The sequence below is a fragment of the Vespula pensylvanica genome, chromosome 1 (assembly GCF_014466175.1).
Source record: "Vespula pensylvanica isolate Volc-1 chromosome 1, ASM1446617v1, whole genome shotgun sequence".
In the NCBI taxonomy this organism is placed as follows: domain Eukaryota; kingdom Metazoa; phylum Arthropoda; class Insecta; order Hymenoptera; family Vespidae; genus Vespula; species Vespula pensylvanica.
In genome coordinates this window covers 1,771,810-1,797,152 of record NC_057685.1, presented here as the reverse complement: position 1 = coordinate 1,797,152, position 25,343 = coordinate 1,771,810, and the positions used below count along the sequence as shown (strand labels likewise).

General features: G+C 32.1%; 3 protein-coding genes across 3 annotated transcripts; 1 reads left to right on the top strand and 2 right to left on the bottom strand.

Moving 5' to 3' along the window:
* Positions 1-4,902: 4,902 nt before the first annotated feature.
* On the top strand, positions 4,903-15,503 carry LOC122630585 (T-box transcription factor TBX6-like). Its single transcript, XM_043815228.1, has 5 exons — positions 4,903-5,247; positions 6,877-7,018; positions 11,364-11,691; positions 14,277-14,423; positions 14,666-15,503. The coding sequence occupies exons 1-5, from the start codon at positions 5,115-5,117 to the stop codon at positions 15,149-15,151; spliced, it is 1,236 nt and encodes a 411-aa protein (XP_043671163.1). The 5' UTR covers positions 4,903-5,114; the 3' UTR covers positions 15,152-15,503.
* Positions 15,504-17,669: 2,166 nt separating this feature from the next.
* LOC122630589 (phospholipase A1) lies at positions 17,670-19,514 on the bottom strand. The gene is made up of 2 exons (XM_043815240.1): positions 19,054-19,514; positions 17,670-18,751 (listed from the first exon to the last, which is right to left on the bottom strand). Exons 1-2 carry the CDS (start codon positions 19,373-19,375, stop codon positions 17,964-17,966), a joined length of 1,110 nt encoding a protein of 369 aa, XP_043671175.1. The 5' UTR covers positions 19,376-19,514; the 3' UTR covers positions 17,670-17,963.
* Positions 19,515-23,465: 3,951 nt separating this feature from the next.
* LOC122630580 (ankyrin repeat and MYND domain-containing protein 2) lies at positions 23,466-25,253 on the bottom strand. The gene is made up of 3 exons (XM_043815214.1): positions 25,051-25,253; positions 24,267-24,644; positions 23,466-24,185 (listed from the first exon to the last, which is right to left on the bottom strand). Exons 1-3 carry the CDS (start codon positions 25,249-25,251, stop codon positions 23,541-23,543), a joined length of 1,224 nt encoding a protein of 407 aa, XP_043671149.1. The 5' UTR covers positions 25,252-25,253; the 3' UTR covers positions 23,466-23,540.
* Between the last annotated feature and the right edge of the window lie 90 nt (positions 25,254-25,343).

The window sequence follows — 25,343 nt, the reverse complement described above, 5'->3', positions numbered from 1 at the left end:
ACACAATAAGATAAAATCTATCCATAACCATTGTAATATCTGATTCTAACCTCAAATAATCTTCTCCTAATCCTCCTCTTATAAAACATAAAGGTATACATGAATGTTAACAAAAAATTTGATTTCATTAAAACCGTAAAACATTTTATATTATAAAGAAATTACTTTTATTATATTATCAAGGTAAAATAAACTTTTTAAGAGAATCATATAGGTTATAATGATAAAATAAATGTGAAAGTATAAAAATATTAAGGAAGATGATATTAACCTCACTTAAAAATCGTAAACATCGTAAAAATAAAAAGTACATAAATATTCGTTGTTAAAGAAAATCTTAAATAAAACCATAATGATTATAGTAATTTTTTTTTTTTAAGGGAAAGGGAACGCGTGAAGAGGATAAAGAAATCGTAAAGGTTCTAAGCTATATATGTAGATGATGTTCAAAGGGAGTACCGACGATTTATGCCTCGCGAAAGTCGCCTTTGCAACGTCCGGAAGCGCCTCTTTATGACTCCTGCGTGATCGCTAAGAAATTAAATGTTGCCGTAATCGTCTTCGTCGGTCGTAGTGCTTTCGATTTAACGCTCACGAAATTCACATCCGGATATGTATGTAAGTACAATACGCCGATCACATCCTCTATCTTCGAATAATCAATCGTTTTATTTGCTTAATTCCAAACTCTAAATTAATTATCTATTAATCGATCTATTAATTATCTAATCTATTAATTAATTAACATATTAATTGATTGATTAAAAAAGATTCAATATTTTTTTTATTGTCGATTTAATTTATTGTCGAAGACAAATATGTAATACGTGATTGGAACGAACAGGAAACACTATAGAGTGTCTACAATGAAACATTTTGAATTTACCTTTTTTTTTTCTTTTTATTTTTCATAACAAAATCGTAGACACCCTATATAACTATGAGAAAACGAGAACTAAAAAAGATACATAGATACATATATATATAGTCGGTGAGAAGAGTCACATGTAAGGATGGATTCAACAAACATGTTGTATACAACATTGGTTATCTCTCGCAGGAATCATGGTATCTGAAAGAAAAAAGAAAAATAAGACATTTTACCCAGTTCCCGACCATCCTGGAATAACAATGCCCTTTCTACGGTTTTAGCTTTCTAATTCCTCGCTTAGTCATAACTCATTCGTCAGTTTATTTAACAAATCGCGATCCGAGATTCGGCACGAGTTTGACTCGTCATACACAACATGTGCTAACAATATGCATCTTATCTTCTTTATCTCTTTTAACGTGTCGTTTTTCCACCGACGCCTACTATTCCCATTCGTTTTCTGTGATAACGTTATTTATCGAAGGAAGTAATACTTTACGTGGAATTTCCTATTATTTTTCTTTTCTGTTTTTCCTTTTTTATAATTTACACATTCTTACATAGTGTTTCTGTAACGAGAAGAAAAAACGAAATTCTCATGACTCTTTCTCGATAAATATATTTTGATGATTTTCGTAAAGAAAAAAAAGAAAAAAAAAAGAAAAAGAGAAAAAATAAATAAAATGAAATTAAATAAAACAGGAAGATCTCGCCATCTTGCAATGGTATCGTAATGTGTTAGTTTTTTATTTCTTTTTTCTTATTTTTCTTTGTATATTAAGAGAAAAAAAAAACAGCGTAGAAAAACGAATGCAACGTTTCCTCTTTGATTATTGAATTTTATTCTGGAGAGTCAATCGAGCGATGGACCAAAAAAGAAAAACTTCCGTTCTCGAAAATGTAAATACGGGCGAGCCGCAAAAGTGGCCACTTTGAGGTTATGTCAAACGGCAGTCACGTTCTCGTCGTTCGACGCTACAAGAGGAACTTTAGGAAGGAGCTACCTATATATTACATACATACGTGTGTATATGTATATGTATATATCATGTATACACATATATATGTATGTATATGTATGTTATTCGTTATGTTTATCCTTTAACATAGTTGTCTGCAGAATTCCAGAACTAGGGTAGTTGTCCCTAGGGAGAGCTTGTAACTTCGTAGAAAGCAATATGCTTTCGATCTTTCTTTCGAGCACTCTCTTTCTCTCTCTTTCTCTCTCTCTCTCTCTCTCTCTCTCTCTCTCTCTCTCTCTCTCTCTCTCTCTCTCTCTCTCTCTCTGGGTGCGCTTCTGAGTTTATAAACAATTCGAAATGCTTGGGAAATCTCTCTTAAGGGTAGCTTCTAATCGTCTATAATAGTAAAATCATTTTTTTTCAAATGAACACAATAAATTTCTATACATACATATATACACACACATATATATATGTATATGTATATGTATATAAAAATGTCGATGTTATTATTTATTATTTTTTAAATACAATAAAAGTGAACTCAATAATAATGTATGCGTGTAAGTGTAGATATACGGTATATTAATATTATTTTTCATTAGTTTTCAAAAGCAATCAATGATAATTGATAAGATTTTTTTTTATAGAATGCAAAAATAGGTATCACATCGAGTGATAATATAACACGCTGCCTACGATTTTAACGATCCCAAGAAATGGCGACTCCCTCATTATACGTCGCATAACTGTCGCGTGCGATGGACAGGAAGTAAGCCGTAAAACACATTTGTCGGCTTCTTTTCACCCATTCTCTCTCTATCTTTCTCTCTTTCTCTCTCTCTCTCTTTCTCTTTCTCATTTCTCTTTTTGCACCTAACTTCTTTCAACCAGAAGGACCACCCTGATTACAAATTTTTTTACTGATTAAATCCCTATTTGTTATATCAAAAAAAATTATTTCATCGTATATTAATATTATTATTATTATTATTGAATAGAAAATATCATTAAAAAAAAGGAATAAAAATATTAATTATCGAAAAGAAGATTTTTGAAGACCTTTCATTAATGCGTTATCTATAACATACGTTAAATGAATTTGTTTCTTTTCCATTAGGATAGAAAAATGTTGAACGACAAATGAAGTACTTATTTCAGATTAAATACGAAATGGGCAAAAGGTCTAATGGCTTGTCTAATCGTAAAATCGTTAAGGCGTGAAAGAAACGGCTATGGGGTAAATGTAAGTACAAGAACATAAATTCCTTTTATCGTAGATCCTTCATCTAAGCAGTTATCTTCAATAATGAACGTTCAGACTGATTAGGCATAAAAATATGTTCAGTTAGTTTTGCGCTCTATTATATTTTCTTTTCCTTAATATTATCTGACAAAATAAAAGAAAAAAAAAGGGAAGAGAGAGATGTAAAAGTAAAGATATTCCGAAGAACTAACGATAATCTTTGAAAGATAAATGCTTTCTGTTTTCAATAAGGTATAATTGAGTATCCAACAAAAGTATAATAGATAAAAGTATTATTCCGTTCTTTCTATCCATTTTCTTTAAGAAATATCGAGAGAAATATTTTTTCTTATTTCTTACTCATTTGTTTACAGTAATAAAAAAGAAACTTTATTTCGGTATACCTGATTCCTTTATTTTTTTATTGACATAATAAATATTATTATTTAGACGAACAATCCATGAAAAAAATTTAAAACGTCCCTGATCTAAGCGTCGCTGTATAGTAGGAACGTCATAATTTAATAAAAAAAACTTTCGTCAAATGTGATTTCGAAGGATTAAAGATTAAACGATAACGCAAGTAACAAGTATTTCCTCTTTTCCTTCTCATCCTTGACTGAAATTGATCGAAGATGGGAAAGAAAGAAAATCTATATAACCGTAGAGACTTATTACTTCTTTTGTTGTTTTTAGTATCGTTTACAGTTAATCCGCAATCCTATAGAAGCCAGTACAATAGCTCGATGACTATTGCGTTCGTAGGCGACGTCGTGTATGCTTGTTAACGTCTCAAAAGGGGTGGTAAAACATGGTGGGGCAAAGGGAGGAGGAGAGAAAAGGAGGATAGGGGAAATTGAATGAGGAAGAAAGAGAAAGACAAAGAGAGAGAGGGAGAGAGAGAGAGAAAGAGAGAGAGAGAGAGAGAGAGAGAGAGAGAGAAAAGCGTAGATACTTATCGGCTAAAAGCGGCTCGACTTGCTGAGAGGATTCCTGATTTTATCTTTTCTCTTCTTACCCAAGCCGAGAACAAACTATTAACAACCGTCTCGACGGATTTCATAATTTACTGTGACGATTTTTTTGTTATGTGTGTGTGTATGTATATGTGTAAATGTGTTAATGTGTGAGCGTGAGTGAGTTAGTGCGTATGTATGTATGTCATCCTCCATCCCGCACTTCTACCCCTATCCTATCTTCTACACAAACATGTTCAATGTTTTTTAGACGCGAAATCTTTTCTTAGAAAATTTGTCGTGAAATTCACATTACGCCTTTTAATCAAGAAAAAATTTGAAATAAAAATGGAAATAATGTATAATAAAGGTTCGTCGTCGTTGTCGTCGTCGTCATCGTCGTTGTTATCAATCTCAAACAAATCTCATGTCCCTGCTATGTTAAGACGTTCCTTCCGATAAAATTGTTTCTCTATTTTTTCTGTAATATCTTAAGATCGATCGGCGTTGAGATTGATTGAAAAAAAAAAAAAAAAAAAAAAAAAAAAAGAAAGAGAGAGATAAGCAAATAATTATATGCTTATACTTTATTATTATATAGAAACACATTTTGAAAAAGTTCTAACGAATCGTACTAGATTAGAATTAATCGAAGGACCTACGCACAGTCGTCGTCACGTTGGTTTATGCAGCCCCACTTGTTGCCACTATTTATGAAGCTGGAAAGGTTAGGTCGTTGCAATACGACCAATCGGATAGGTACGTGGGCGTGGCAACGATGTCCGAGGGCGGCCTTCTCGACCAATTGAAAAGAGTCGTTCACACTGGTGAGTATTTAATTCACAAACCTTAAATCTACCCTCCAAACGTTTCGTACGTATAAATAATTTAACTAGCTACCGACCGTCGCCAGTCGACTACGGGACAACGGATCAGTAATATCGTATATTCTTGTTTATGTATTATTTTTCTTACGCGTTTCTATTTTGTTTTTTCTTTTCTCTTTTGTAATTATTTGAAACATTTTGTAATTATTTACTTACATATCTCGTTAGTATCGTATTATTGTGTCTGTGATCATGTATATGAAGCCAAGGATTCTACCGGTCCCATTGGAATTACAATTCCACGCACAACTTCATCATCATCATCAACAACATCAACAGATGCTCTATAGACAGCAACAACTTGCTCTTCGTCGAAATATATCAGGTATTATTATTACTATTGTTGTCGTTGTTGTATTGTTGTTTCATTATCTTTCATAACGATTTCCTCTAAGATCGTACACTTTTAATAACTATGATTAATATTGTTACAATATTAACATATATTATTAAATGAGCCGTCGAAAAAATTGATGCTTGAAATTTGTTTAAAAAAAAAAAAAGAAAAAGAAAGAAAAAAAAAAAGATTTAGATAGACTTTTATTTGGGTATACCTAATAATTGAGGTTATCTATGTATGTAAACATGAAATTTCGTAATCATTCATATTCTATATGTAATAAATTCACACGAGAATTCGATTACTGTCTATCACCATCTATTAATAACATTATAATATATACGAATATTGAAGAATATAGAAATAAATGAAATTAAAATATACAAAATTAATTTAATAATTATCATACAAACACATATACATGCACAGAAGCATATGGACACGTACAATCTTATAATAAAGTATAGTATATATTATATAATTGTATCGATATAATAAATTTGTTATATTACATATATTAAATCTATTATATTACATAATAATTAAATCTACAAGTTTAGATTTATCGTTCGAAACTACATATACATATATATATATATATACATGCACATATTCCGAGTACTTATATATATATACACACACACTCTAAATACTTATATATACCCTGAGTACGTATATGTGTGTGTGTGTATATATATATACAATATATATATCTGAGCACATATATATATACACACAATCTGAATACTTATATATATACTCTGAGTACTTAGTATGTGTGTATATGTGTGTGTGTGTATACACAGGTAAAATCGTATAAGGATAACTAGAAATAGTAATCGTCAGTAGTCCTGCGAAAAGGCGAGAGATGAGATCCGTGCGAGATCTTCTCTCAGGCAAGATGAAAGGTGCCGACCTTCGTTCGAGCGGACAATCGTTATCTGCCGACTCGACGATTCGATCGTGAGAGGAAGAGAGAGAGAGAGACAGAGACCGAATGTCGGCAATTATCCTACTCGGGGCACAATGCCACGACCGCAGAATCGTGGAGACAAGTGCGGCACGCCGCCGCACTGGTTCAGTCATGCGAGGAATCAACGCGCTTCGATGGAGTTCCGTTCATCTTTTAAAGACGACCTTCTTCCTCTACACTATTCGTGTTACCTCATCCACGTATTTTTACGTATCCCAAAAAACTTCTCGAAAAGGATCCTACTTGAAATCTTGAATTTTTTTCTCTTTTTCCTTTTTTTTTTATTTTTTTTATTTTTTATTAATTTTTTTTATTTATTCCTGTCATTTAAATACCTATCCTTATCGCGAAAATTTTCTATTCGCGCAATCGATCCTGTTGAAAAATTTTGTATAAATTTATAAATTAATCATATCCATATAATAATAATTTCACAATGGTAAACTCGACCGATAAGAAAATCAATTGTTCGAAAATTTAAAAATATTTTCTTTCCTTCTCTATCAGGTTTTGGTGTAATTAATTTAAAGAGATTTACGAGATTTGTACATATCTGTTTGTTAAATTTGTATGTTAAATAATATGTATAATCGTAGAATAATAATTTAATTAAAGCGTTTTCTCTTGTTCTTTTCTTACAGAAGACGTACAAATCACGAATAGATGGTATCTCGGTGGGGGACCACCACTTCCGGGTAATGTTAAGGTCGATTTGCAAAATCGGAAGCTTTGGAAACAATTTCACGCCGAAACTACGGAGATGATCATCACGAAATCTGGACGGTAAAAATATTTATGAGTTATAAAATTATATGGATTGGTTATAACTGTAGCTATTTACGTTTTTATATATATATATATATACCTACATACAGATACATACATCATATACAATATATTTTAACTTCAACGAAAATCTTCTTTGTCTTATCTGTGAACAATTTTTAATAACGATTGAAGGAATCATTTTCTTATTCAAAACAAAAAGAAAAGAGGGGGAAAAAAGAAAACTTAAGAAAAGAAGAAGAAAGAAAACAAAAAAAAAAAAAAAAAGAATTGTCGCATATAGAATAGTAAAGAAATAGATGTCTCGATGATTCGAGGCGGACAGTAAGCAGGAACGGCTCTCACGAAGAAAAGAAGCTTTGTCTCCAAAATTCTTTAGAATGTTACGTAGCGTGTCGGAGATGGTCGGCTCGGCGGGCGCCATAGGACCACTCCCCTTCCTTCTGTCGGCTCCAAACTTCTTCTTCTTCCTCGTTACCACCCTCGAAACGTCGCGTCGCGAAGCAAGCATTTGTAACGCCAAATTGTTCTGCCTCGAAAACAGGAAAAGCAGTTTTGTTCTCGAGCACGTATTATCCTTTAACGTACAGGCATTTTTCTTATTCTTTTGATTTCCTTTCTTTTTCTTTATCTTCTTCTTCTTCTTCTCCTTTTTTTTCTTCCTCCTTTCTTCTCTTCGTCGGTCAAAGAAAAAAAAAAGAGAAAAAGAAAAGGAAGAACATTCGAACGTAACATATCAATCGGTCATTTTTCTCTTATTTTTTTGTTTGTTTTTGTAATAAAATTTCTTAATCGTTGGATTGAAAGAAACTTTACGTTTTCGAAAAAAGTTTGCTTAAATTTTTTCAGCAAATTCTTTTTTTTTTTTTTTTTTTTTTTTTTTTTTTTTTTTTTTTTTTTTTTTTTTTTTTTTTTTCATAATAAGACGTAAAATAGATACTTATATCCTGGCCAAAATCTAGATTAAAAATTCATATCTCTATTCAAGTAAACCGAAAAGAATGATATAGACAAATTCTACTGAAATTGTTGACATATTATAGATGAGAAAATGATTAGATAGATACGGAAACGTAGGCGTTTACATTCCACCCTTTCTATCACTTTTATCGCGCCAATCGGAGCTTCTTCTTTTTTAAGGAAGGTGCATCCGTACGCCAAGCGGAAGTACAACGAATCTCGATTTCCGGCTGCGTGACAATCGTCTTATTGTTTCCGGCAAAAAAAAAGATCAAAAAAAAAAGACAAAAAAAAAAAAAGAAAATACGTAGGTGCATATACCGATCATGTTTTATCCGACTCGATGTGATAACTATACTTCACGGTAATGATAACTTTGCAAAGCGGAAGTTTTGACTGTATTGATAAAAAAAAACTATTAAAAATAATTATTATTATTATATTATAATATATCATTTATACAGTATATATGCAGTACCTAACTATATGTTCATAAATTTTTTAAATACGTTTAACATTTAATTATAAATATTATTATTATTATTATTATTATTATTATTATTATGATTAAAAAAGTCCTTTGAAAACAATTTCTTTTTTAGAATTGTGGGCGTTATGCACGTTACAATAGAAAGAAAGGTGTCTCCCAACTTGCCCTATCCGTTCATCCGTGTCTTCCGGTCTTCCTCATGAAATTGTTTCTTTCGGTGCATCGATGCACCACATGCCAACCACGTGTGTACCATATATGGCAAAACACATCTCGCTTGCAAACTCGCAACACGCAGAATCAGTATTCCATGTCACGATCGACTCCTTCTTCGAGTCCTCACGCTTTCTTTTATCACCTTCTTCCGTGTCTTTTGGCCCTTCTAAGACAAAAACGTGCAACTCAGAAGGATCATCTAGTCATCTACTTTGACACGTTCTCTATTACTATGTCTATTTATGTTCTATTCTTTCTTCTCGATTTATATTTTCTGCCTTTTACTTTTTTTATATTTATCCTTTTTTTTTCCAATTATATGAAACAATGGTGTGTATGGGTATACGATAAATCAATGTCAAGGAGATTTTCTTTTCTAATTCGAAAATATTAATTGTATTATATATTATTAATATTCATTATTTTCGATCGTTCTTAATCATCATTTTTCATATAACCGTGTAAATAATTACATATATATATATATACATGTATATACGAATTAATGTTGAAAACACGTTTTTTTTTTTTTTTATTCGATAATATTGATCTAATAATAATAGTTTATTTGATTGTAATAATTTTTAATTGTCATCTCGCATATAACTATATAAATAGAAGCTTTTTCTATATAAATGAAAATATAATTTTTCGACAATTTTCATTCTTTTTTTTTCTAGTAAATTTTTGTTTTTGTAAAATCATATACACTTCGTGTTTAACAGACGCCAAAAAGACATCAATGGAGTTACTATTAATATATACATATTAATGGAACACACGCTGTTATATCTATCAGTAAAGAAATTAGGCACGTGCTCCTGATGCGCAGTCCTTATGCACTTCTAATCGAGACATCACACGCTCCTACTTAGTCGATACGTAATCTCAAGAGCAACATCTCTCCCTTTCGAGTAGCACCAGACACGAAAGTCGATGTCGCACGAGACTATGGTACCATGTCTATCGGTCGTCATGGCGCGTCGCGACGACGCGCCACGATGCGACGCGACGACGGTGCGATTCACTTTTCCACTTAAGCTTCCACCACCTTTTGGCGTTTCTCAAAATAGACTTTTTCAGTCTCTTACATTTCACTTAGATAAGACGAAGAACAGAAGATTCACCAGTTTTTTCTTTCCTCCTTTTTATTTCCTTTTCTTATTTTCTTTTATCTTTTATCTTTATTATTTTCAGTAATCTCTTCTCATAATTTCGCGTACAACTATATAAATAATCGTATACCTGCATCTATATGTATATATATATATATTTTTTTTTTTTAATTATTTTCTGTCGATAATCTTTAATCATCATTTAGTTTATAATTTTATAAATAATTGTTTGATTGATATAATATTGGCTGAAAATATACAATCTAACAATATTTTATAAATATTATGTGTAACTTTGAAAATATCCAAAGATTAACTTGCAAAACTCGAAAAAGAAAAGATTGTAAAGATAAATTGCACGTACTCAGCTTTGTACTCGTTTTTAAAAGAATAATCAAGAATGGAGAGAGAGATAGATAGATAGAGAAAAAGAGAGAGAAAGAGAGACGAGGAGATAAAGGGATGAGAAAGATTTGTTTTATAATATACCTTTGAAAAAATCTAAAGATTAACTTGCATAACTCGAGAAACGAAGGATTCCAACGATAAATTGCATGACTCAGCTTTTGTACTATTCTTATAAGAATAACCAAGGACGAAAAGAGAAAGAGAAGAAAAGAAAGAAAATTACATATATATATATAAAGGGGTGAGAACGAAAACTGCTAGAAAAGGTGCAATTAGGTACACAAACAAACCGGACCACCGTAAATTGACTTATCGGATTATCCATAAATTTGAAATGTTTACATATTTCGGTAAAACTCAGCTGAAAGATTATAAGATAATAGAAGGACCCTTTTACAAAAGTGACCGAAGATTTTCTAATATTTTTTCTTTTCTTTTCTTTTCTTTTTTTTTTATATATAGGTAAGACGTTCATTTGTCATGTCAGGATAATATTAACAAATCGAAATACTTTTTCATCTTTTTTTCGTTTCTTCTGTCCATCAAATAACTTCAACAAGAAAACATAGTGATTAAAATATTCTTTTTGTCTTTCTCTTCCTTTCGCTTTGGCCTAACTTTTACAAGATTATCTTCTCAACCCTTAACCAAATTTTACTACTGTACCTGTAAGAAATATTTTTGGCAAAATAAGCTTTCCGGCGACATGACTAAGCAGATCCAATGTAAAGATAAACTAGTCTGTTCTGCTGTAAAACTGACTTTTAACGAAATTATATATTTCCTACTCGAAATGCTTACACGATCTTTTAATCCCTTCTCCTCGTTTTCGTTAAATACCCTTACAATATTTTGGAGTTTAATAATTTTTGAAAATGTATATATATATATATATATACGAAATTTTATTATAAATATACATTTAATAAATAAATAATAAATGAATAAAAAGAAGAAACTAAATATACAGGTACATTTGGCGGAGCATCGTTAAAGAAATATATTATTTAATTGGACGAAATGAAAAAAGAAAAAAGAAAGAAAGCAAAACAAAAAAAAAGAATAAAACAAAGATACAAAGAGACAGAAAAAGAAAAATTCAATAATAAAACAAAAAGTGATCAATAATCATTTAATTGTTTATTTCACATAGACGCATGTTTCCATCGGTCAAAATTACTGTAAGCGGATTGGAGAAACGCACTCGCTACTGCATACTACTCGAAGTGGTACCGGCGTCAGATCGTCGACAAAAGTATGTCGAAAGTGGCGGAGGCGTCGACGAGACCGACACGAAAAGCGGCAGGCTCTCGTCAAGAGGATGGATGTCGACAGGTTTTGCGGAGCCACAACCAGAGATCGATCGAAGGATATACCTGCATCCTGACAGTCCTGCTACTGGAGATCATTGGATGCAACAATTACCGATTAGCTTCAGTAAACTCAAAATTACCAACAATTCGGTCGAACATCAAAATAACGTGAGTTCTTTTTATTATGCGCACGCGCGTATTTCTTTTTTTCTCTTATTTCAAATAAAAGAAAGAAAAAATAAAAGGAAAATAAAAACAAGTTAGATCACAGCAATTAATTACTGGAAAGATAATCACGTGTATTTCTTTAAGTTGAAAAAAGAAAGAAAAAGAAAAAGAGCTAATAATTATTACTAAATTTTCTAAGCGGGAGAAAACAAAATTACGAAATGTGATGTCACATGTTTCACGAAATACATTAGCAATGATAACGAATTCGTCTCTCGTAGACGTGGAAGAAAAGAAAAGAAAAGAAAAAGATAGAACAAAACTTTCGGAATAAGAAGAAAAGGTCAAAAAAAAAAAAATAGGAGAAACTAGAAAAAAGAAAAGAAGAAAGGGAAAGGTGTCGAACCCATTCCCATTAAAAAAGCGGAAGGAAAGTAGAGAGGAATCTCGACAAAAAGAAAGAAAAAAAAGAAAAAAAAGGGGGAACGGAAGCAAAGTTGAGAAGTAAGGGGAGGCTACGAGTCGGCGGCCCTTCATTTATCTGACCGGGCCGTGTGTTTGGACAGCCACGGTTGTCCTCGGTCCCGTCTATCCATTCTCTCGATACGTGTCTCTTTGGCTGCTCTGGTTTCGAATTACTCATTCCCTTCTTCCCAACTTTTCGTGCTCGTATGCGGGAGGTCGCCACACACGGTTCCTTACCCTCCTTCGTATTACCACGATACATTTCCGACGGACACTAAAAAAAAAGAAATAAAAAATACTAAAAAAAATACTGTTCAATATTAATATACTAACGATATCTTTCGAATCATTTACATTTTATATACATATATATATATATATATATATATAAACCAAAAAAATAAAGTCGTCAACTGTGACATCGATCTTCAGGCAAGATGTCTGCGAGAGAAAAATGGGGAATTGAAGCAGAAAAAAAAGAAGCAGAAGAAAAAAGAGATCTGCCTTCTGTTTGTTTGTTCGTTTGTTTCTTTTTCTCATTTTTCTTTTTCTTTCTACATCTTTTTAAGACTCGTTCCCATATTTGAGTCTTTTTTTTTTACACCTCTTTCTTTTCCATTTTCTTAAAAAGAACGTTATTCATCGTTTTAGCACATATCGTGAGGTCATTTAAGCGAGAAAGATAACGGCTTAGAACTTTTTCCACGGACAGTTTGTGAACTGTCTGTTCGGTCGGTCAGTTTGCTCAAACGTCAGGGGGTAGTCTAAATCAGCTACGAGATGAGCACCGTAGTATAGGGATTACAATTTTCGCGATAGGTAAGAGATCCTCCGGTGCCGAGACTTAAGCTACTCAAAACGGTGAAGCATTTTGCCGTTGTCCGTGAAGAACGAAGATTAACACGGTCCACGACACTCTGTAATCGATATACCATCTTTTTCCTCATCTCCGTGAGTTGGTTTGTTTACGTCTTGACCAGGCAGGCAGCTGCCGTCAAGCATTAAGGGTGCCCCTTTTTGTCAGTCCTTTTAGCCTTTCACGACGAAAAATCGAAAGGAACTTTTTCACGAGACCGACCCCATTTCTCATTTCTCTTCTTTTACTTTACCTTCTTTAATAATTATTCAGACAATTAATGACGCATGTTTTCTCTGTTCTTTCTTTTTTCTTTTCTTTTTCTTTATTTTTCTTTTTGTCTTTTTCCAAAAAATATCTTCACAACTACACAATTCGAAGATCGATCATATTTTAAACGTTTAGATGGTTTGTTACTTAAATAAAATTATATTAATTTTAAAATAATAATGAAATTTTTTAAAACATATATTTGTATGTATAGTTATGTATTTTGATTAATTCTTAGGGCTCGGAATTTGCCTTGTTTACGATTTAAAAATAAAAAAAAAGAGAAAGATAAAGATCGGCTTAAGAAGTCTCGAATAAGATCTAATCGAATGAAATCTATATTTTTTCTAGAGTAATACTATTTTTTTTCTCTACAATATTTTTTTATTTTCTCTCTCTCTCTCTCTCTCTCTCTCTCTCTCTCTCTCCCTCCCCCTCTATATATACATATTTTTTTCTTCTCTATTTTCCAAGCAAAATATTTTTTTAATTAGAAACAAATATAGATCTCGACCGTGTATTACGATAATTTCCATCTTCGTGTGTGAAGTACGTGATTCCAGGAAGGTTGCAACGACGACGACTTGGCTTTCGAGAATCGCGTCTGCTTACAGCACAACATAGTCGTCGGCCTTCTTATACCGAGGCGCCAACTTATCTCCAACACTGCGTGGCGGCTTCTTTTGCTCGATTCCCCAAACTAATTACGAATTTAATAAAATTCTCTCGGGTCTCCCTTCTTTGCCCGTGAAAAAAAAGGGGCAGAAGGAAAAGAAAGGAAGAAAGGAACAAAAAAAAAATACAAAACCAGAGCTAAACGATTCCATCTTCTTTTTCATACTACATCGAATATCCATCGCGAATAATTAACAACTTAATTATATAGTACTTTTTCTTTTTAATCAAATATAGTTAATATATTTTGAACGAAGTCAGAGAACATTTCATAAAGTATACATTTGTTATTCTTATTCTTTCTTTTTTTTGTTAACAGATTGTTTTAACATCGATGCACAAATATCAGGTCCGCATTTGGATCATCAGATGCGACGATTTAACACGCATTAAAGACTTCCATACTTATCCCTCATCGGCATTCACATTCAAGGAGACCGAGTTTATCGCAGTCACAGCTTATCAGGTAAGATCGTAAACACTTCGATCGTTTTATCTTAATAATGTTATATAGATATTATTCGATAGATAATTTTTCTTATTAATACATTAAAACAAAATAACGATAAAAATATATATCTATGTAATTATAACTATGTAACTATTATAATTAAATATATTAATTGTATAATTGTATTATATTTATATCGTGAAAAAAGAAAACACACACGCGCGAAAAGAATGAACAAAAACAAATTTCTATTTCAGAACGAAAATATAACAAAATTAAAAATCGACAACAATCCATTCGCAAAGGGTTTCCGTGATTCCGGTCAATCCCGATGCAAAAGAAAATTTCCGAGAGAAGAAAACAACGAACAGGAAGAAGTAAATCGATTGGACGAGGAAGAGGAGACCGCTTCTTCCTCGGAATCGATGCAACAGTCAACGACGCCAACAACGGTAGGAACACCAAACGAAAACGAAAATCTTGACGAGAGAGAGTTGAGCAGTTGCGAGGACAGAAGTCCACATTCGTCTACTAAAAATCGTCGTGTAAATGAACAAAACAATCAACCAAAACTCTATCGACCTTGGACGAATGATTCTTCACCTCGTCCATCGTCAATAATTACGTTACCGATCGCTCCTGTCATCGAACAACCATCGACTATCACCGAATTTCCATTAGAATCTTATCTACGATTTTCCCATAGATTTCATTCGTTGTCTTATTATCCACAGTTTCATTGATCCACGTTTAATTTCCATATTCAATTAATCCGACCGTAAGATTATATTTGTCATTATTTAAAAATATTTTCTTTTTTCTTTCCTTTTTCTTTGTCTTGTTCTTCTATAGATAATTTCAAATCATAGATCATCGGAATATGTACAATAGTTACAAAATGTATATACATTGTTCGTATCTAGATATAAAATAATAATGATTAGTGTAAAGGCTAGTGACGTACTACTAGTAAAATTCATTCGTAACGGCGACGTTAGTCAGAATTATCGCCATATTTTTTAAGTAAATGTATAATCACCAAAGATATATATATATATAGTATACATATCCGATATCATATCTAAATTGCGTTGGACGATACATGGGCAACAAGTAAGCGAGAAGATTTTTATTGTAATTTGTCTGTATCATACTTTCATCTTCTTCGCTCACGTTTACAAAGTGCCTTGTTTCTAATAAGAAGACGAAAAGTAACCAATTGAATATAAGTACCTATATGTATATATATATATATATCTATACAGATATACAGATACATATATATATATGCATATATATTAATTTTTATACAAATTTTACATAATTTTTATAAATTTAAGTCATAATACGAATCTTCTTTGTAAATATAAATTTTATGACAAGATTCCAATAAAACTGGTGCCACATCTTGATTGTTAATTCTAAATTTTTCTTTCTTTCTTGTTTTCATGGGAAACACGAGAAAAAAAATAATAAAAACATTCTAGGATCAATTAGTTTCAATATATAACATACAATATGAATTTTATACCAATTAAAAAAAAAAAGAAAAAAAATTGTTTATCAGTTATTTAAAGAAAAAAAAAAAAGGGAGAAAAGAGAATTTCCTTGAATTATATTTAATTTTCAGACACTATGAAGATCTTATATAAAATATATTTTTATATATGATTTTTAGGTACGTTTATTTGTTTTTATTAAATGAAACGCGAGAGCGAAGAAGAGTCTCTACTTCTTTCAACTCTATTCTTGCACGAAAAAAACTAATCCGACTAAACCAAATCCGACGAATGAATTATTAAAATAAAAATTCACCCCTCGAACAATGATAATGAGGTGTTTATGCAAAATTATAAACAACGTTAAGATGCCGTACATATCTGTAGATGGTATGAGTGGAACTCTTCTCACCTCTTCTTTGATTACACATTCCATTTACTACACATAAACAAACAAATATGTATTATAGTACTTTCGATTATACGTATACTTATATAATCTATATATAGTGTCTGAAATTTACTTATATAATTCAGTATTATTATTATTTTTTTTTTTCTAATATTTCTACCTTCAATAAATTCTTTTTCTAATATCTCTGTTCCCATATTCTCCATTAAAATATCTTTTCGAAATAATTTTCACATTACAAACATTAAAGTTATGAGTAATCTAATCAATTTATGTGCGTGTATGTGTGTCTGTTCATACTCATACCCATATATAAACAAATTAGAATTAATTTTGATATAATGATCGAGACAAAAGTGAGAATATTCTTTTTTTACTTAAAAAGCTTCGACAACAATAATAATTTGAAAATAAAAAATGTTTCTTTTTTTCTAGACGAATCATCGTTGTTTTCTGTTCGTTTGATAATAGAAGAATAAAAAAAGATAGAAAGTACTAAGTAGGTCTAAGAAATGTGCCAAGTATTTCAGTATATCGTTTAACAACAAGATGCACCCCTGTTGAGTATCGATGTCTCTTAAAACACTTCGAAAATCAGCGGGATACCGGTCGTACATTCTCTAGAGCCTTTAAAACGAACCATAAATTTTTACGATAATCTTTTTCTCTTTTTTCTTTTCAAAATTCTATTAGAACCATTTGTCATGCTTAAATGTTTTATAATTTTTACATTTCCTTCTCATTTTTTTTTCTTTTGTTCCTTCTAATATCAAATTCGTAGAAATTTTCTTTATAAAATATTATGTGCGATATTTACATAATTTTTTTTTCTTTTTCTTTCTTTTTCTTTCTTTCTTATTTCTGATAAATAATTCGTTCGATAGTTTACCAAAAATATAGCGAAAGAAAGAAAAAAGGAAAGAAAAAAAGAATGTATAACTCGATCGAAATATCGAGTAAAATTATTTCAGATATGCTTATTTATATAAACGGTTTAGTGGAACATCTAACGGTATTGGGACACGTGGTTACTCTACCAACGTAAGATTTTTCTTGTACATCGTCTGAATACTCAATCGAACACCGGAATCGCAAAACGCGCGCGCTCTACGTACCGTATGCGTTACGGCTTCTTCTCGAGTCCCGGTTGACATCGATTCATTGTCAAGACGACAATGCATATTCAATTAACTCTAATATATATATATATATACTATCGTTCCTCTAAAAATCATTATTATACAAAATGATTCTATCAAATACTTGTTAATCAATATCCATACCGTATATATATATTGAAATAAAAAGAAGAAACAAAAAAAGGGAGCATTATATATTCAAAAATGAATATTATTTGGAAACGATATAAATATTTAATAAACACTCTGTACATTACATCTATCACGAATATACGTTACATTATAAAATTATTTTATACATAATTTACAATTTTCCCTAACAGATGAGCAGATACGTTTAAAAATTCATATATATTAACGTGAAATATATACTATGTATATATGTGTGTGTATGTATGCGTGCAATGTGCATACCTGTTCCGTAATAGAAATATGAGTTAACGTTTAAAACCCAAATATACCCAATGGTACGAACCATCCTCGTTTGTAAAATTCAGGAAACCTATTACGACTTAACAGACGCATTATTTTTTTTTTTAAACGATAAATCAGTATTCATATCACCTGGTAAGCAACACCTATCATCCCCATGACCATTATGATATCTCGGACAATACGGTGGTAGTATACTGTTAAAACAGAACGAACCCCTAATCTCACTAGGCGTGTGATGTCCCATCGGAACGTAGACGCCAGCTCTTTGTGCGATTTTTGGGCCGGAAGGACATCTACGTGAGCACGATTCGGCTATCGTATTTCGACCGTCGTTGTCAAGACTAAGTGCCATAAAACATACCGCCCAAACGTGACTGCAAAGCTGATCGTTCGATCTACCCTCGCAAAATGGTTGAATTTTGCCACCGTTTATGCAGAAATCAGCATGACCCATACGAATGGATTCGCCATAATAACCAGCATTTGTATGCATCACTTCAACGAAATCAGCATCGCCACTATCCAATCGATTTACTCGACCTGGACGAATAAGTGGTTTGGCCGGATCCAAGCCAATTATTCGATTCATTCGAAATAGAAGGTAATTTGCTATGATACCACATATATGAGCTCCTAAGGAATGTCCCACGCACGTTGTTCGATGAATAGGTAAACCGAGGTTTCTTAGAGTCGTCAGAGTCCTTGATAAGCAACGAGCGACTGGATGAAGATTCGATACCGCTGCTGGATAACAAGGTGCCGCGGCTAATGCACCCCAATCTACCAGGAAGACGTTGTAACTACCATTCCGTAAATAGGCATCACGTAGCACCGCAATTGGTAATGTATTATCGCCACCTGGTCATATATAATCACAATATTTTCTATAAGTTACTTTCAAATGCGATTAGGATGAATTTTAATTATCTACGATATATGCACGCGCGTATAAATAATTTTGTTTTGTCTTTTTTCTTTTTCTCTTTTCTCTCTTTTCTTTTTTTTTTTTTTTTTTTTTTTTTTTTGATCATCAACAACGATTCCGACGATGGACACCGCGTCGATCTTTTCGTTTGTAAAAGAAAGAAAGAAAAAAGAATTCAACAAAACAAAACGAAATATAGAAAAAATAGGAAATAAATCACGATTGATAAAACCACCTGCATAGCCATGAATAAGAATGATATTCTCCCTCGTAGTATCGTAATCGTGTCTAAGCCAATCGGATTCCCTCGAATCTAATTCTCTACGATTATTTCCAGGAGTATACAAATAAACACGAACTTCAGGATCCGGACAGGAGTCTCTGTCGTTTCCACGTCTCCAAATGCAATCCTCTTGTATATAATCGTTCACTGCACCGTTCTGTATAGCTTCCTCAATAGGTCCGCGCGGTCGTTTAGCTTCTAACGAAATAATTTTTATCGACAGTATCGTTATAATTGCGATCGATCGCAATGACAAAGATTTCTTAACGAACATTTTTCGTCGTATCGTGGTCTTCTTCGCACGAACCGTTTGAACACTACTGATCGTGCTACCTTGTTCCTTCGAGGTTCTTCCTTCGTCAGAAGTCTTACACCATCGAATACCGTTTTGTCTTCTCTCTGTGTCACCTCTATCTCCCTTCTACCATTTCCATTCGCGTTCTCGTTTAATAAAATCGAGAGAGAGAGAGAGAGAGAGAGAGAGAGAGAGAGAGAGAGAGAGAGAGAGAGAAAGAGAGAGGGATATTATATATACAGAAAAAGAGAGAGAGAGAGAGATAAGGAATATTTGACAAAGATATAAACAGAAATTTCTTGTTCACAAAAAAAAATCAAACAACCGCACCTTCAAATTTCACAAATACGCGTAAATATATATTTACGTTAAGCATCTTAATATCGAAGTCGAATTACTGACTCATCGTAAACATTCCCTTTTTCCTTCTTTTTCTTCTGGTTGGTCCTTTTTTATTTTCTTTACATTCTCCGAGATGTGCTAATGAGTACAGATATATATATATATATATATATATATATATATATATATATATAATGAATACAGATATATATATATATATATACACATGCAAATAATCGTGAAAACTTTGATCAATGATTCCTTTTTAATCGGTTTAAACGATTTTAAATCCGGATTTATAAATCGGAATATTATTTATTGCGCGACGCAAAAAACGAAGTACCGTTTGAATCAAAAATTTTTTCTAGTGATTAAAAACGGAAGATTTTCTCTCTCTCTCTTTCTGTCTTTCTATTTCTTTTTCCTCGTAATCTTAATGAAATAAACGATTAAGGAATCTTTTAGAAAGGTCACGTTCAGGTTGAACAACCATGGTAAACTTTCACAGAGTATTTCGCATTCTAGATGACTCTAAATATATAGCAATAACAATAAGAAAACGGAGACGCGATTGCATATCCGAAACCGCGAATTCGTGATCCTTCGTATAAATTAAAGATTTCTCCAAGAGTTTCTTTGACGTTGAAATCTGACGAGTGAAAACAAGCAGTACGCGTAAAAGCATGCCTCAACGTGTATCGCTTACCGTACGCTCGTTTCACTTTGTATAAGATTTATCACCTTCATTTATCGAAAGAAACGAAGAGGAGAATATTCTTAGAAATTTTGATCACTACGTATATTTGATACATACGACTTATCGTTACAAGGTTAAAAGATGATAAGAAATATAAAAAGGCTCTTTGATAATAACGTTCGTTCGATTTTTTTTTTTCTTTATTCATTTTTTTTTTTTTTTTATTAGTAATGTATCATAAATTCCATTGAAAAAATGAAAGGAGTCTTAAAGAGAGAAGTAAAAAAAAAAAGAAAAGAAAGAAAAGTTCGAAACTTTTTCACATGTTTATGATTATATAAAAAGAAAAAAATAAGAAATAATGAAAAAAAAAAAAAATGGCCCGCAGGTATTTGTACGAGAGAAAAATTTTAACTCCAAAATGATTACGTAATCGAGTACTCGGTCCTTTACTGTTTAAAGTGAAAGTTTCCAATTCCTTCAATCGTCATTTCATAAATCGATGTATGTATTTATGTATTAGTGAAAGTCTTACAAGGTAAAATGAAAACAAAAGAAAAGTATTCGACTAAGATTTCTAAGAAATTATAAAAATAAGAAAATTTCACCAATGTATTGTGAAAATCTAAATTTGATAAAAGAAGAAGAATGACGAATGTATTACCAAACTCAAAACCAAATTGTTATATAACTTCAATCTAATTTCAAATTCAATCATATCAAATTCATTAGTGTGTACTATATGTTAGTGACTCTCGTAAAATGAGAAAACAAGAAAAAAAAAGAAATATTCCGTTAAGATTTCTAATAAATTAAAGAAGTAATAAAATTTCACAAACGCATCGTGAAAACCTAAATTTGATGAAAAAAAAAAAAAAAGTGGATATGACGAACATACCAAGAAACTCGAGACAATTATTATATAAATTCGACCTAATTTCAAATTTGATCGTCTCAAATTTATTAGTGTGTACTTTCTATCGGTGAAAGTCTCGGTATAAAAAAATGAAAGAAGAAAAAAAAAAGAAAAAAAAAAAGAGATATTTGACCAAGATTTCTAATAAATTAGAAAAACGATAAATTTTCAGATGCAGATATATCATGAAAATCTAAATTTGATAAAAATAAAAATAAAACAGATTAGTACTTCGTACTAGTAAATTCGAAACAATTGTTATATTAATTCGACCCAGTTTTCAGTTCAATATTTCAAGATAACGGTTTATATTCGTAAAGAAACGTGTTAGGTCTATCGAATGGTTTATCCGAGATAATCGAAGGAGAATACAGTGCTCGTGGTACGTCGTACGAACGAACGTGTGATGCGTCACTTCCGGTTGGCGGCAAAGAGAGCAACAAAGTGGGCCGCCGGCGCGAACACTGCTCCTTTCTTCTTCTTCTTCTGCTTCTTCTTGTTTCTTCTTCTTGTAATCTTTTACGCCGCTCGTCACCGCCAACGAGTTCCCTAATTGTCCACGCGTCGTCTGATTTATGACGCTAGCCACGACCACTTTTCTTATTTATACTTTCATTATTAAAACGTTCGATAAATACGTAACAATTACTATCAATAAAACTTCCATCGTTTTTTCTATTATTTTATTTAACGATACGATATGTGCCAACAAAAATATTATGTCGTTCGGGACAATGAAAAGAATAAAAAAAATATAATTTATAAAAAGATATAAAATTATAAAATTGTTATAAGAATAAATATAAAAGTATAAAATTATTATTATTAGATATCGTTATGCAGCTCGTTCGATCGATAATTTCGTAAGAACGAAAATAAAGAAAAAGGAAAAGATCAGATTTAACGCGTAAATTTTGAGAGAGAAAGAGAGAGAGAGAGAGAGAGAAAAGGAAAAAAAAGAGACGAATTATCGTTTTTAATTAGGATGTGCGATGATATCGAGTGTAAGAACAATCAATCGCGCCTACGTGTTTAAGGTCGTTTAAATAAGGACGAGGCGTGACGAGACGTGACGAGACGAAACGTTCATTGAGTCTAATGAAAAGCGGCACGAAAAGTATCTCGTAAAATGTACAAGGGCGTAATAAGTATATAAAACGTAACTTTTAAAAGAAGTTAGCGTGAAGGAGGACGAAAAAAAGAAGAAAAAGAAAAGAAAGAAAAGGGGCGACGCCATTGCCAACTTATTAGAAGCAGATCGTTGGCAGGTAACGAAAACGGGAGTGAAAAGAAAAAAAGGAGAAGAAAAAAACCCGAGGACAACGTTTAAGTAGGAGGAGACGGTGAGTTCGTAAGATATTTCTAAACGATTCTTTTTCTATGGCCCTTTAGTCTTCTTTCAAGGGTGACCGCCCAGCTGGCGCCAGTAAACATGGCGCCGAGCATCTTGTCATTGAAGAATCTTCGGACAAACGTCAAGTGCTATGCAAATTGAGTTTAAAGAAAGGAAACTTCTTGACTTTGAGATCGTTAAATAAGTGAATGAGTGAGAGAGAGAAAGAGAGAGAAAAGAAGGATAAAAATCTTTCTCTCTTATTTTTCTATTTATAAAATAATAAACGTTCGTATGTCGAAATACGTAAGCACGTAAATCGATAAAATATTTTCAAAAGTACAGACGTATAGCATTATAAATAAACAATTAGGAAATGGACGAAATAATTATCGTAAGACGTATTTACGTTTTTCATCGTGCTTTATTCGTGTCTTTCGATCGTAATGTCTTAATATTAAAAAAAGAAAAAAAAGAAAAAAGAAAAAATGCAAAATAAATCAATGGTTCGTTCACATCGTGCAACGCTGTCAAATCCAAAATTTAGAACGATAAGGGAATATAACACAGTTCATTGTTAAGATTCTTGTTAAGGTTTCTTTTCTTCTTTCTTTTTTTTTCTTTAAGCGTAGTTCATCTCATGTATGCGAATAAATGTTTATAATCTTATGGAAACGAGTGTTTAAATAAAAAAAATGTAGGATACGCTTAAATTTACACGCACGCACGAGGAACTATGTACATTTGTAAACAAAATTATTGGACAAGAATATATATATATATATATATATATATATATATATATATCACTTTAAAATCATAATATATAGTATCTCTTTCTTAACAATGCATGTTTTTAGTTAGGTAAATTTTGCGACTTCGAATTTACGTTACTTATTTGCTCTTTATCTATATCTGAGGTTTTTGTATTTTGGCTTGGGCTTTGACCTAATCTGGCACATGCTTTCTTATGCATAGACCAATGTAATCTTTGACATTCTCTATCGCAATACTGTACAGCCTTACATTTACTGCACTTCTTACTTGCTTTCTCTTCTCCACAAGTAACACATACCAATGCGTTATCATTGAATCCTCTTTGTCCATTAATTGCTGCAGATACAACTGATACAGCAGATGGTGGATCAGTTCCAGCAAGCGTCGCTACCATTTGACGAAAAATTGTACTCTCTCTAAATGGAAATTCCCTTACGGATTCTCTCAAAAATGCTTCTTGATACTCTGGTACTCCATCGCTTTTACTGCATTTCAAAAACTTTCTAATCAATATCTCTACTACGTCTGATTTTTTCTCCTCCCCTTCTTCGCTTATTTTATCTTTATCATTCTTCTCCCCTTTCATAGCTTCTTGTCGTTTTTGACATTTTATTATCTCTGCTACCACACAACTAAGATAATGATATTTAAAAGCCATAACCTCGTTTGTTTCTGCTCCTCTAGTCATCTCTCTATGACGTAAAGCCTCTAATACTTTCTGGATCTGCATAGAGAAAGAGATTATTATTTCAATAAAAAATCATATCTTATATAAACATACAAATGTATTTTAAATAGATCTTACCTTGTATGCATTTTCTAAAAGACCAGGTGATCTCTGCAAATTCATAGCTACCCGAACAGGATGTACATTTACTTGCATTATAAACTTATGGAAAGAATCTGCTAAATGTGGAGGAAGCATTGGTTCGGTTTGAAGACCTTGCGCTTTCACAAAATAATCTATATCTGCTTTTGGAATAAAATTGTTGATCGTAGCCACACAATTATGATTACCAACGAATGCTGCCATTTGAGCTGGCGTACGTCCCACGCTATTCGTAGCTGTTAAACGAGCACCATGAGACATTAAAAGATGACACAAATCTGCGTTTCCACTAAGGGCAGCAAAGTGTAATGCCGTGTAAGCATGCTCATGTTGACCAGCATTAACGTCAGCACCCTGTATGAAGATACGTTCTTCAATGATAATGCATTGAATTGTATATGTGTTGTGCGGTAAAAGAAATGTTCTTCTTAACTATCATACGCATTTAAGATTAGTATCATTTAGAACATAATGTGTTTTATATATACACACACACACACACATTGTTGAAAAGATTTCAATCAAAAATCGAATCTCGATAATCGAAAGTTCGGGAATGAACCGGTATTATCTTTTATTTATCGGCGGGTAAACTTTACGGTCCTAACCAACAAAACTAAAGAGGTTATCCCGATGTAAAAAAACTCACATTATATTTAAAATGATATATATAAAGAAAATAAACTATAATTAACATAATTAATTATGTTTAAATAAATTAAGTCGAGAAGTAAATAAGGCGGGATACATTCTAACCTACCTGATCGAGAAGCATCTGTACAATTTCCTTATTTCCTTTGTAACAAGCATGCTGAAGTGGACTCATACCATTTTCGTCAACAAAATCGACCTTTATTTTATTCATTGACAAAAGCGTTTTAATCTCCGACACTTCATTCTTATCGATTTTATCAAAAATTTCCTTCTGCAAATCTGTTAGACCTTCCTTGGAGGGCGCCATCTTGATTCGAATCGATTGTCAGAGCATAATCGAAGTCGTTGAAAAAATCGAGAGTGACGCAATACAAATGATTTGCCGCTCGCGTGTTTCAT

Excerpts from the sequence above, each read along its gene's own strand:
- LOC122630589 (XM_043815240.1), bottom strand. The coding sequence starts at position 19,375 with ATGTTCGTTAAGAAATCTTTGTCATTGCGATCGATCGCAATTATAACG. Across the intron at positions 18,752-19,053 it reads TCTTATTCATGGCTATGCAG|GTGGCGATAATACATTACCA; the intron begins GTGGTTTTATCA and ends ATATATGACCAG.
- LOC122630585 (XM_043815228.1), top strand. The coding sequence starts at position 5,115 with ATGTATATGAAGCCAAGGATTCTACCGGTCCCATTGGAATTACAATTC. Across the intron at positions 5,248-6,876 it reads TCTTCGTCGAAATATATCAG|AAGACGTACAAATCACGAAT; the intron begins GTATTATTATTA and ends CTTTTCTTACAG. Across the intron at positions 14,424-14,665 it reads TCGCAGTCACAGCTTATCAG|AACGAAAATATAACAAAATT; the intron begins GTAAGATCGTAA and ends TTTCTATTTCAG.
- LOC122630580 (XM_043815214.1), bottom strand. The coding sequence starts at position 25,251 with ATGGCGCCCTCCAAGGAAGGTCTAACAGATTTGCAGAAGGAAATTTTT. Across the intron at positions 24,645-25,050 it reads TACAGATGCTTCTCGATCAG|GGTGCTGACGTTAATGCTGG; the intron begins GTAGGTTAGAAT and ends ATCTTCATACAG. Across the intron at positions 24,186-24,266 it reads TTTTAGAAAATGCATACAAG|ATCCAGAAAGTATTAGAGGC; the intron begins GTAAGATCTATT and ends TTCTCTATGCAG.